General features: G+C 46.5%; 2 protein-coding genes across 4 annotated transcripts in view; both read left to right on the forward strand.

The window, feature by feature from the left end:
• The window catches only part of hus1 (HUS1 checkpoint clamp component), a 10,069-nt gene extending 6,349 nt beyond the window's left edge, over nt 1–3,720 (forward strand). Inside the window, exons 5-8 of one of the 3 annotated variants that reach the window (XM_056244556.1) lie at nt 1,114–1,188; nt 2,271–2,406; nt 2,492–2,623; nt 3,626–3,720. In XM_056244556.1, coding sequence (XP_056100531.1) covers nt 1,114–1,188; nt 2,271–2,406; nt 2,492–2,623; nt 3,626–3,708 — 426 coding nt within the window. In that variant the 3' untranslated portion in view covers nt 3,709–3,720. The remainder of the gene's footprint in view (nt 1–1,113; nt 1,189–2,270; nt 2,407–2,491; nt 2,624–3,625) is intronic. The other 2 variants (XM_056244558.1, XM_056244559.1) reach the window with 2 other exon arrangements.
• A 3,783-nt stretch (nt 3,721–7,503) lies between these two features.
• Nucleotides 7,504–12,500, forward strand: part of LOC130078844 (LIM zinc-binding domain-containing Nebulette-like) — a 15,178-nt gene continuing 10,181 nt past the window's right edge. Inside the window, exons 1-3 of the mRNA XM_056244562.1 lie at nt 7,504–7,578; nt 7,646–7,733; nt 8,286–8,380. Of these exons, the coding sequence (XP_056100537.1) occupies nt 7,665–7,733; nt 8,286–8,380 (164 nt within the window). The 5' untranslated portion in view covers nt 7,504–7,578; nt 7,646–7,664. The remainder of the gene's footprint in view (nt 7,579–7,645; nt 7,734–8,285; nt 8,381–12,500) is intronic.

Consider the following 12,500-nt stretch of genomic DNA (forward strand, 5'->3'; position numbering starts at 1 on the left):
GTGAGTGTGTGAGTGTGTGTCCGTCACTAACGCTGATGTGTGCAGGTTAGCATATACCTGCCGCCGCTGTGAGTGTGTGAGTGTGTGTCCGCTGTGAGTGTGTGAGTGTGTGTCCGCTGTGAGTGTGTGTCCGCTGTGAGTGTGTGTCCGTCACTAACGCTGATGTGTGCAGGTTAGCATATACCTGCCGCCGCTGTGAGTGTGTGAGTGTGTGTCCGCTGTGAGTGTGTGAGTGTGTGTCCGTCACTAACGCTGATGTGTGCAGGTTAGCATATACCTGCCGCCGCTGTGAGTGTGTGAGTGTGTGTCCTCTGTGAGTGTGTGAGTGTGTGTCCGCTGTGAGTGTGTGAGTGTGTGTCCGCTGTGAGTGTGTGAGTGTGTGTCCGCTGTGAGTGTGTGAGTGTGTGTCCGCTGTGAGTGTGTGAGTGTGTGTCCGCTGTGAGTGTGTGTCCGCTGTGAGTGTGTGAGTGTGTGTCCGCTGTGAGTGTGTGTCCGCTGTGAGTGTGTGAGTGTGTGTCCGCTGTGAGTGTGTGAGTGTGTGTCCGCTGTGAGTGTGTGAGTGTGTGTCCGCTGTGAGTGTGTGAGTGTGTGTCCGCTGTGAGTGTGTGAGTGTGTGTCCGCTGTGAGTGTGTGTCCGCTGTGAGTGTGTGAGTGTGTGTCCGTCACTAACGCTGATGTGTGCAGGTTAGCATATACCTGCCGCCGCTGTGAGTGTGTGAGTGTGTGTCCTCTGTGAGTGTGTGAGTGTGTGTCCGCTGTGAGTGTGTGAGTGTGTGTCCGCTGTGAGTGTGTGAGTGTGTGTCCGCTGTGAGTGTGTGAGTGTGTGTCCGCTGTGAGTGTGTGAGTGTGTGTCCGTCACTAACGCTGATGTGTGCAGGTTAGCATATACCTGCCGCCGCTGTGAGTGTGTGAGTGTGTGTCCGCTGTGAGTGTGTGAGTGTGTGTCCGCTGTGAGTGTGTGAGTGTGTGTCCGTCACTAACGCTGATGTGTGCAGGTTAGCATATACCTGCCGCCGCTGTGAGTGTGTGAGTGTGTGTCCGCTGTGAGTGTGTGAGTGTGTGTCCGCTGTGAGTGTGTGAGTGTGTGTCCGTCACTAACGCTGATGTGTGCAGGTCAGCATATACCTGCCGCCGCTGAAGACCATGAGGAGCGTCGTCGACCGCATGAAGAACCTCTCCAACTATCTGGTCAGTTCACTGAGACTGAGATGCAGGATATTAGTCCCGCCTTCTAATTAAACAGCCAATCAGCAGTCCGTAAAGTGCCAACTGCCAACCGATTGGTCATGTGATCAGTGTTTGGTCATGTGATCCGAAGGCCTCATCAACACGACAACGGTTTTCCTCTGTACAGATATTAATATAAGACGATATTAAAATGATTCCCGTTCGCACGGATCCGCGGAAACGGCTAAAAACGCTGTATTGTTATTCAGGCCAGAGAAGCAATTGTTTACAAACTTTACACTGAGATGATAACAGTATCGTTTAAACTCATTTTCAAAAACTTGCACTTTGAAACCTGTCTCAGTAGCCCCTTTCACACAGAGATTCCGGAAAATACACGGATAAAGCGACCCGGGATTTGACCCGGGTTCGTTTGATTTTGCTTCATTCACACTGCAGTGATTTGCCGGAATCAGAGAGCGCGTTCACACACAAGCCGTGTGTGTTCCGGAAAGACGCGTGACATCGATGTGACATGTATACGTGTATAGTTTGCTTATGAGCTGCGACTTCTCTCTGGAGAAACCACGCTTGTGCATTTTTTTCTCTGATTCGATCATACTAGCGCATTACGTACCGTTTCACTAGCCTGCTTTCACTTCACTTCAGCATCATCATTACGACACGCCATTGGTTACGGCTTTTGTTCCGGGTCTGAACACGGCAATGTTACTCGGTCCCCGACCCGGCATCGATCCCGGCATCAGTCCCGGGCCGTGTTTGCCTTCACACAGAAGGCACTCTGGCAATTTGCCGGGTTCAAAGCGCTGTGTGAAAGGTGTGTTCTCGAGCTCAAACCCTGTCGAGCGGCCGGATCGCATTAAGGGTTTCTGTGTTCTGTAGAGCGGTGTCGTGTTAGCGGCCGCTAAGCTAATCGCTAATGATCTTTACAACGGAAGTGAATCAATCAAGCTAACTTTAGCTGGACAATAACTTTATTCTAGAGCTGCTGTAAAGCCAGAACAGTCTCTGTTACTGTAATCTCCTGTTATCACTGTAAAGCTGCTGTGAGGAGTGTGTGTGTGTGTGTGTGTGTGTTAAAGCGCTGTATAGATGAACGAGACGTGACTGTGTTTCAGGTGATGGAGGCGAATATGAACGGGGAAATGAATCTCAAGATTGAAACGGACCTGGTTTCTGTCACAACACACTTCAAAGAGCTGGGGAACCCACCCTGGGGTGAGAGACACACACACACAGTGCTGATAGTGTTGTGTGTGTGCGTGTGTGTAGTACTGATAGTGTGTGTGTGTGTGTCCCTCAGGTGAGGACGGGTCTCAGAGCACCAGTGCAAGTCACAGAGACTCAGAGGTCATGGCTCAGACACGCCTGGACATCCGGAAACTGCAGCAGTTCCTGACGGGACAACAGGTCAATCCCAGCAAAGCCATGTGCAGTAAGAACATCACCACACACACCTGCGCACACACCTGCACACACACCTGTGCATACACCTGCACGCACACCTGCGCGCACACCTGCACACACACACACCTGCGCATACACCTGCACACACACCTGCACGCACACCTGCACACACACACACCTGTGCATACACCTGCACGCACACCTGCGCGCACACCTGCACACACACACACCTGCGCATACACCTGCACGCACACCTGCACGCACACCTGCACACACACCTGCACACACACCTGCACACACACCTGCACACACACCTGTGCATACACCTGCACACACACCTGCACACACACCTGTGCATACACCTGCACGCACACCTGCACACACACCTGCACACACACACACCTGCGCATACACCTGCACACACACCTGCACGCACACCTGCACACACACCTGCACGCACACCTGCACACACACCTGCACACACACCTGCGCATACACCTGCGCATACACCTGCACACACACCTGTGCATACACCTGCACACACACCTGCGCATACACCTGCACACACACCTGCACGCACACCTGCGCATACACCTGCACGCACACCTGCACACACACCTGCACGCACACCTGTGCATACACCTGCACACACACCTGTGCATACACCTGTGCATACACCTGCACACACACCTGTGCATATACCTGTGCATACACCTGCACACACACCTGCGCATACACCTGTGCATACACCTGCACACACACCTGCACACACACCTGCACACATACCTGCACACACACCTGCGCATACACCTGCACACACACCTGCGCATACACCTGCACACACACCTGCGCATACACCTGCACACACACCTGCACACACACCTGCGCACACACCTGTGCACACACCTGCACACACACCTGCGCACACACCTGCACACACACCTGCACACACACCTGTGCATACACCTGTCCTGTATATACTCTCAGCATTTTACTTAAAATGCCTGTTCTGTTGTTGTTTTTTACCTAGATATAGTTCACAATAGGATCCTTCACCTGATCTTCCTGCATGAGGATGTTTCTCTTCAGTACTTCATCCCAGCTGTGGTGTGACTGACTGTGGTGTGACTGGTGTGACTGACTGTGGTATGTGGTGTGACTGTGGTATGTGGTGTGACTGACTGGTGTGACTGACTGTGGTGTGACTGACTGTGGTGTGACTGACTGTGGTGTGACTGACTGTGGTGTGACTGACTGTGGTGTGACTGACTGCTGTGGTGTGACTGACTGCTGTGGTGTGACTGACTGCTGTGGTGTGACTGACTGTGGTGTGACTGACTGTGGTGTGACTGACTGCTGTGGTGTGACTGACTGTGGTGTGACTGACTGTGGTGTGACTGACTGCTGTGGTGTGACTGACTGCTGTGGTGTGACTGACTGTGGTGTGACTGACTGCTGTGGTGTGACTGACTGTGGTGTGACTGACTGTGGTGTGACTGACACTGGTGTGACTGACTGTGGTGTGACTGACTGTGGTGTGACTGACACTGGTGTGACTGACTGTGGTGTGACTGACTGTGGTGTGACTGACTGTGGTGTGACTGACACTGGTGTGACTGACTGTGGTGTGACTGACTGCTGTGGTGTGACTGACACTGGTGTGACTGCTGTGGTGTGACTGTGACTGTGGTGTGACTGTGACTGTGGTGTGACTGACACTGGTGTGACTGACTGTGGTGTGACTGACTGCTGTGGTGTGACTGACACTGGTGTGACTGCTGTGGTGTGACTGTGACTGTGGTGTGACTGTGACTGTGGTGTGACTGTGACTGTGGTGTGACTGTGACTGTGGTGTGACTGACACTGGTGTGACTGCTGTGGTGTGACTGTGACTGTGGTGTGACTGTGACTGTGGTGTGACTGTGACTGTGGTGTGACTGTGACTGTGGTGTGACTGACACTGGTGTGGTGTGACTGTGGTGTGACTGACTGCTGTGGTGTGACTGTGGTGTGACTGTGACTGACACTGGTGTGACTGACTGTGGTGTGACTGTGGTGTGACTGTGGTGTGACTGTGGTGTGAGGTCTGAGAACCCGCAACGAGGCATTCGGCTTATACGCAGAGTATCTAAACAAGCCTATTCATCTGTTCAGAAGGGTTTCAAAGGGGCAGTTGGGCTCTTTTTACTAAAAATAACACTTTGTTTTTGGAGTTTCCTATGTAAATGTGTGTATATATGAATAAAATGATTGTTTTATAATAGTATTTCTATTTAGAGCATTTATTTTGTCCACCATAAACATTCCAAAGTTATGAATAAATATGGTGCTTTTCACAAGAGATTGTTCCAAAGCATCTTTATGGAAGATTCTGCTGTAAAGCCCACCTTAAGCGAGTAATTGTTTGAGAGTTTGGAGGAGATGAAATGAAATATACTTTATTGTCCCTGATAGGGATATTTGTAATGGACTCCATAGCCAACATTTCGCCAAAAACCTGATACATTAAAAAAAACATACACATAAAAATAACTAGACATCACTAATTCATGTTCAACAGTCTAATTAATACCGGTACAAAAGAGTTTTTAAACCTGTTCCGTTTCTAACGGAGAGTTTTGTACCTTCTAGACGATAAGAGTTCATCAGAGTACATGAGACGGGTCATTAAAGTCATTTTAGCCTCGTTTAATGTGCTTTGCCTAACCCTAACCTAACCCTACCCCAGAGTCTGAATACTGGGATAGTCTTTCAGTCCAGTCATTTTCATCGAAGTTCGAACAATATATAGTATCTTTGATTTAGATTTTACAGAAAGATTACCATACCAAGTGGACAAGCCATATCTGGATCACACTTTCTGTAGTACAGACTGATAAAAAAGGAACATAATTTTCCTTTCAAACCACAATCTCAAAAAAATACAACCTCTGGTGAAGTCTTTCACACACCCACTGAACATGTTGTTAAGAGCTGCAAGTAAAAGGCTGGTCAAGTTCAGCGGTGGGAGAAGGGAGAGAAGAAACAAGGAGTTCTGTAACTGACTGAAGCAATCAATTGTGACTGACCCACCGCTTTCGGACCGGCCGAGACACTCAGAGGCGCCTCAGGGCTTTTATACCCCACACTGGAGACACGAGTCTCGGCTGCGGTGACACGCGTCGTGTGGCTCTTTTACTCATTTAAAGCGTTTATATGTATTATTATAATAAAAATATGGTTTCATTTAAACTCTACAAATCTCATTGAAGGTGAAATTTCGATGTTTTATGTCGTTTCTGTGATTCAAAGCGTTGCATGATGGGAAACGCCTGCGTGGTGGCATCACGTGACGCGCGCGAAACAGAATCAAAACAGTATGATTTATGTTATTGAAGGCGTTCATATTGTAACAATTGTAATCATTCAAATGTATTAATTTTATGGATTGGTGCATGAGATATAAATGAAAATTGGGACAGGTTTTTAACAGTGTTGTCTGGTAATCAACACCGGCTGTGATTGGCCGATCCTGTGCACGCGCTGAGAAAGGTAAATTGTGAGAAACAACAATTTACATGCATCGAAGAATCTTAAAGCTCTTAAAACAATAAACTTGTTTCAACTTTTTAATTAATTTCATTAACGTTGTCTGTTCTTCTTTATTGTGTGTATGTATATGCTATAACCCATGTATATGTATGTGATGCTTTGCTTTTTTTTTATCATTTCGTTACATTTTTATTATGTAGCCTACTTATATTCTATATATGATACCTTGGCATTAATAAATAAAAACTCCTGAATTATGACACTGGCCAACTTTAATAAACTGAAGAGTTCTGTCAAGTCACATTGTACGATTCACGCCTAGTTTCGTTCCACTGCTTCTACATGAACTGCATTAGAGCGTCGATAAAAGATAATAAAGACCGGAAACTAGGAATGTTTGAGATTTATAACTTTATTTATTGAGATACTCTGCTGCAAAATTCCCTCTTTACAGCCACAGCAAATGAAATATGTATAATATAAAATAATTCTTAACGAGCTGAGAAAACACTTCTGATCTTCCGATAAAACATGCATCATTTCAAGAAGTAAAAGATTGAATGCACGAATTTTAATTATTAATAATTAGTAATTAATATTAATGTGCTATTTTAATATTTTAACTTTCACAAAAGAAACAACTTTCTTCCCAAAGTGTTTTTCTGCGTTCAGTGGCAGTACTGATGGAATCAGGTCGAAGTAGCCTATTACTATATTCATAACCGGGTATTTCCACAGTAACTCGCAGAAGCTACTACAGTTATTACACCAGTTCACCTGAAAACACACACACACACACACACACACACACACACACACACACACACACACACACACACGCACTCTCTCTCTCTCTCTCTCTCTCTCTCTCTCTCTCTCTCTCTCTCTCTCTCTCTCTCTCTCTCTCTCTCTCTCTCTCCACACACACACACACGCACTCTCTCTCTCTCTCTCTCTCTCTCTCTCTCTCTCTCTCTCTCTCTCTCTCTCTCTCTCTCTCTCTCTCTAAATTACATTTCTGATATAAAGAATGATAATTTTAACCAGTGAAAACTGAATTGTTGAGTAAAAATCATGTGAATGATTTAATCGGCTTGCCATAATTTATGAGAATTACTGACACAAACTCTCAATCTAACAGTTTGCGGTGACTTTAAACCTAGTGATTTATTCATGCACTTTTGGGCTTCAGAGTTTGTTTTTAAGCTGTTGTTGTTGTTGTTTCACTTCTTCAGATTGACTCGTTCCGAATATCACGTGACGCGTTTGGATGCCAAAACATGCTAACTAGATTTAGACTCTGGCATTATGTTTTTGTCTTTATAGTGTGTATAGCCTATACTTTACTGAGTGAACGAACCCCCCTCCCTCCACACACACACACACACACGGGCGCGCGCGCACTGAACACATCGGGAGACTGAGCTCCAGTGCCTGTGATGCTCTTCATCAGTGAGCAGCTGAACACACACACACACACACTGAACACACTGATCTGTGGATCTTCTGTTTGCCTCAGAACTGGATCGGAACCGAAGATGAATCCCGCGTGCGCGCGCTGCGCGAGAACCGTGTACCCGACGGAGAAGATCAGCTGCCTCGACAAGGTGACACTTATTTACTCCATATTTACTCCATATTTACTCCAACACAAACACAACTACTGTCAGAACTTCATCTAGAGCTGCAAACCTCGGGCTGTGTGTGAAACACGTAATATATGATATATTACACAGTGTGTAAATCAAACTTTACTGTGTTTATCTCTGTTTCGCTGCTCTGAATTCTCATTCATGTCTTACATAATGAGCTTCATGTTTTATTCATAGTCTTACTGTGCTGAGCGACATTAGAAGAGTTTGTTCTGTGGAGTATTTTATTCAAAATAAAGAAAATAAAAAAATTAAACATTTGTATTGCTGTAACAAATGATACCATTACCATGGTACTGTTTCTGTGTAAATATCACAGTACTTGAACATCACATCTGTCAGAATACCATAGTTTCCAACCATCACTGAAACACTCAATAATATTTCATGAATCAATATTATCGGTCTGTGATTGATGATGTCATGAAGTCTCTGGTCTCTGGTGTTTATCAGCGACTCTTCATTCGTGTCAGTGACTAAAACAGTGTGTGTGTTTGTTGTGTTCAGAACTGGCACAAAGGCTGTTTCCACTGTGAAGTGTGTAAGATGACGCTCAACATGAAGAACTACAAAGGCTACGACAAGAAGCCCTACTGTAACGCGTGAGTGTGTGTTACACACACGAGATGTCAGTCACACAGTCACACACACACACGAGATGTCAGTCACACAGTCACACACACACGAGATGTCAGTCACACAGTCACACACACACACGAGATGACAGTCACACACACACGAGATGTCAGACACACACACACGAGATGTCAGACACACACACGAGATGTCAGTCACACACACGAGATGTCAGTCACACAGTCACACACACACACGAGATGTCAGTCACACACACGAGATGTCAGTCACACAGTCACACACACACGAGATGTCAGTCACACACACACGAGATGTCAGTCACACACACACGAGATGTCAGTCACACACACACGAGATGTCAGACACACACACGAGATGTCAGTCACACACACGAGATGTCAGTCACACAGTCACACACACACACGAGATGTCAGTCACACACACGAGATGTCAGTCACACACACGAGATGTCAGTCACACAGTCACACACACACGAGATGTCAGTCACACACACACGAGATGTCAGTCACACAGTCACACACACACACACGAGATGTCTGTCACAGTCACACACACACGAGATGTCAGTCACACACACACGAGATGTCAGTCACACACACACGAGATGTCAGTCACACACACACGAGATGTCAGTCACACAGTCACACACACACACGAGATGTCAGTCACACACACACGAGATGTCAGTCACACAGTCACACACACACACACGAGATGTCAGTCACACAGTCACACACACACGAGATGTCAGTCACACACACACGAGATGTCAGTCACACACACACGAGATGTCAGACACACACACGAGATGTCAGTCACACACACGAGATATCAGTCACACAGTCACACACACACACGAGATGTCAGACACACACACGAGATGTCAGTCACACACACGAGATGTCAGTCACACAGTCACACACACACACGAGATGTCAGTCACACACACACGAGATGTCAGTCACACAGTCACACACACACACACGAGATGTCTGTCACACAGTCACACACACACACGAGATGTCAGTCACACAGTCACACACACACGAGATGTCAGTCACACAGTCACACACACACACGAGATGACAGTCACACACATACACGAGATGTCAGACACACACACGAGATGTCATTCACACACACGAGATGTCAGTCACACAGTCACACACACACACGAGATGTCAGTCACACACACACGAGATGTCAGTCACACAGTCACACACACACACGAGATGTCAGTCACACAGTCACACACACACGAGATGTCAGTCACACAGTCACACACACACACGAGATGACAGTCACACACACACACGAGATGTCAGTCACACACACGAGATGTCAGTCACACAGTCACACACACACACGAGATGTCAGACACACACACGAGATGTCAGTCACACACACGAGATGTCAGTCACACAGTCACACACACACACACGAGATGTCAGTGACACACACGAGATGTCAGTCACACAGTCACACACACACACGAGATGTCAGTCACACACACGAGATGTCAGTCACACAGTCACACACACACAAGATGTCAGTCACACACACGAGATGTCAGTCACACAGTCACACACACACACGAGATGTCAGTCACACAGTCACACACACACACAAGATGTCAGTCACACAGTCACACACACGAGATGTCAGTCACACATACGAGATGTCAGTCACACAGTCACACACACACACACACACACACACACACACACACACGAGATGTCAGTCACACAGTCACACACACACACACACACACACACACACACAAGATGTCAGTCACACAGTCACACACACACGAGATGTCAGTCACACACACGAGATGTCAGTCACACAGTCACACACACGAGATGTCAGTCACACAGTCACACACACACACGAGATGTCAGTCACACACACGAGATGTCAGTCACACAGTCACACACACACACGAGATGTCAGTCACACAGTCACACACACACACGAGATGTCAGTCACACAGTCACACACACACACAAGATGTCAGTCACACAGTCACACACACACGAGATGTCAGTCACACACACGAGATGTCAGTCACACAGTCACACACACACACACACACACACACACACACACGAGATGTCAGTCACACAGTCACACACACACAAGATGTCAGTCACACAGTCACACACACACGAGATGTCAGTCACACACACGAGATGTCAGTCACACAGTCACACACACATACACGAGATGTCAGTCACACAGTCACACACACACACGAGATGTCAGTCACACACACGAAATGTCAGTCACACAGTCACACACACACAAGATGTCAGTCACACAGTCACACAGTCACACACACACACGAGATGTCAGTCACACACACGAGATGTCAGTCACACAGTCACACACACGAGATGAAGATGAAGATTCTGATGTGGGAAACAGTTCATCAGTGCTGATGCTGTTCTGAGTACACACACACACACTCTCTCTCACACACACACACACACACACACACACACACCTCGACCTCCAGCACATTGTCCGGTGGCCTTTTCTTTATGTGCTGTTGATTGTGTTTAAATGTCAGTTTGTCGGGACCTTTCGCACGTCGTTGTTTGATCTTGTTATTTGTGAAGCAGTTCGACTCAGTGACTCTCAGGATTGAAGAGTCTGACGTTACAGTCGTGGCTCTGCTCCTGTTCTCCCAGTCTCTGACAGATTCATGAAGAGATGAAGAGATGATGAAGGGATGAAGAGATGAAGAGATGATGAAGGGATGAAGAGATGATGAAGGGATGAAGAGATGAAGGGATGAAGAAATGAAGAGATGAAGAGATGATGAAGGGATGAAGAGATGATGAAGGGATGAAGAGATGAAGGGATGAAGAGATGAAGGGATGAAGAGATGATGAAGAGATGAAGGGATGAAGGGATGATGAAGAGATGAAGGGATGAAGGGATGATGAAGGAATGAAGAGATGAAGGGATGAAGAGATGATGAAGGGATGAAGAGATGAAGGGATGAAGAGATGAAGGGATGATGAAGAGATGAAGGGATGATGAAGAGATGAAGGGATGATGAAGGGATGAAGGGATGAAGAGATGAAGGGATGAAGAGATGAAGGGATGAAGGGATGATGAAGAGATGAAGGGATGAAGAGGTGAAGGGATGATGAAGTGATGAAGGGATGAAGGGATGAAGAGATGAAGGGATGATGAAGAGATGAAGGGATGAAGAGATGAAGGGATGATGAAGAGATGAAGGGATGAAGAGGTGAAGGGATGATGAAGGGATGAAGAGATGAAGAGGTGAAGGGATGATGAAGGGATGAAGAGATGAAGGGATGAAGAGATGAAGGGATGAAGAGATGAAGGGATGAAGGGATGATGAAGAGATGAAGGGATCAAGGGATGATGAAGAGATGAAGGGATGAAGAGATGAAGGGATGAAGGGATGATGAAGAGATGAAGGGATGTAGAGATGAAGAGATGAAGGGATGAAGGGATGATGAAGAGATGAAGAGATGAAGGGATGAAGGGTTGATGAAGAGATGAAGGGATGATGAAGAGATGAAGGGATGAAGAGATGAAGAGATGAAGGGATGAAGAGATGAAGGGATGAAGAGATGAAGGGATGAAGAGATGAAGAGCTGAAGGGATGAAGAGATGAAGGGATGAAGAGCTGAAGGGATGAAGAGATAAAGAGATGAAGGGATGATGAAGGGATGATGAAGAGATGAAGAGATGAAGAGATGAAGGGATGAAGGGATGATGAAGAGATGAAGGGATGAAGAGATGAAGGGATGATGAAGGGATGATGAAGGGATGATGAAGAGATGAAGAGATAAAGGGATGAAGAGATAAAGGGATGAAGAGATGAAGAGATGAAGGGATGAAGAGATGAAGAGATGAAGGGATGATGAAGAGATGAAGAGATGAAGAGATGAAGGGATGATGAAGGGATGAAGAGATGAAGAGATGAAGGGATGAAGGAATGATGAAGAAATGAAGAGATGAAGAGATGAAGGGATGATGAAGGGATGATGAAGAGATGAGATGAAGGGATGAAGGGATGATGAAGGGATGAAGAGATGAAGGGATGAAGAGATGAAGAGATGA

This window comes from Rhinichthys klamathensis, unplaced genomic scaffold, assembly GCF_029890125.1.
Source record: "Rhinichthys klamathensis goyatoka isolate OS25496 unplaced genomic scaffold, OSU_Roscu_1.1 h1tg001002l_1, whole genome shotgun sequence".
NCBI lineage: Eukaryota > Metazoa > Chordata > Actinopteri > Cypriniformes > Leuciscidae > Rhinichthys > Rhinichthys klamathensis.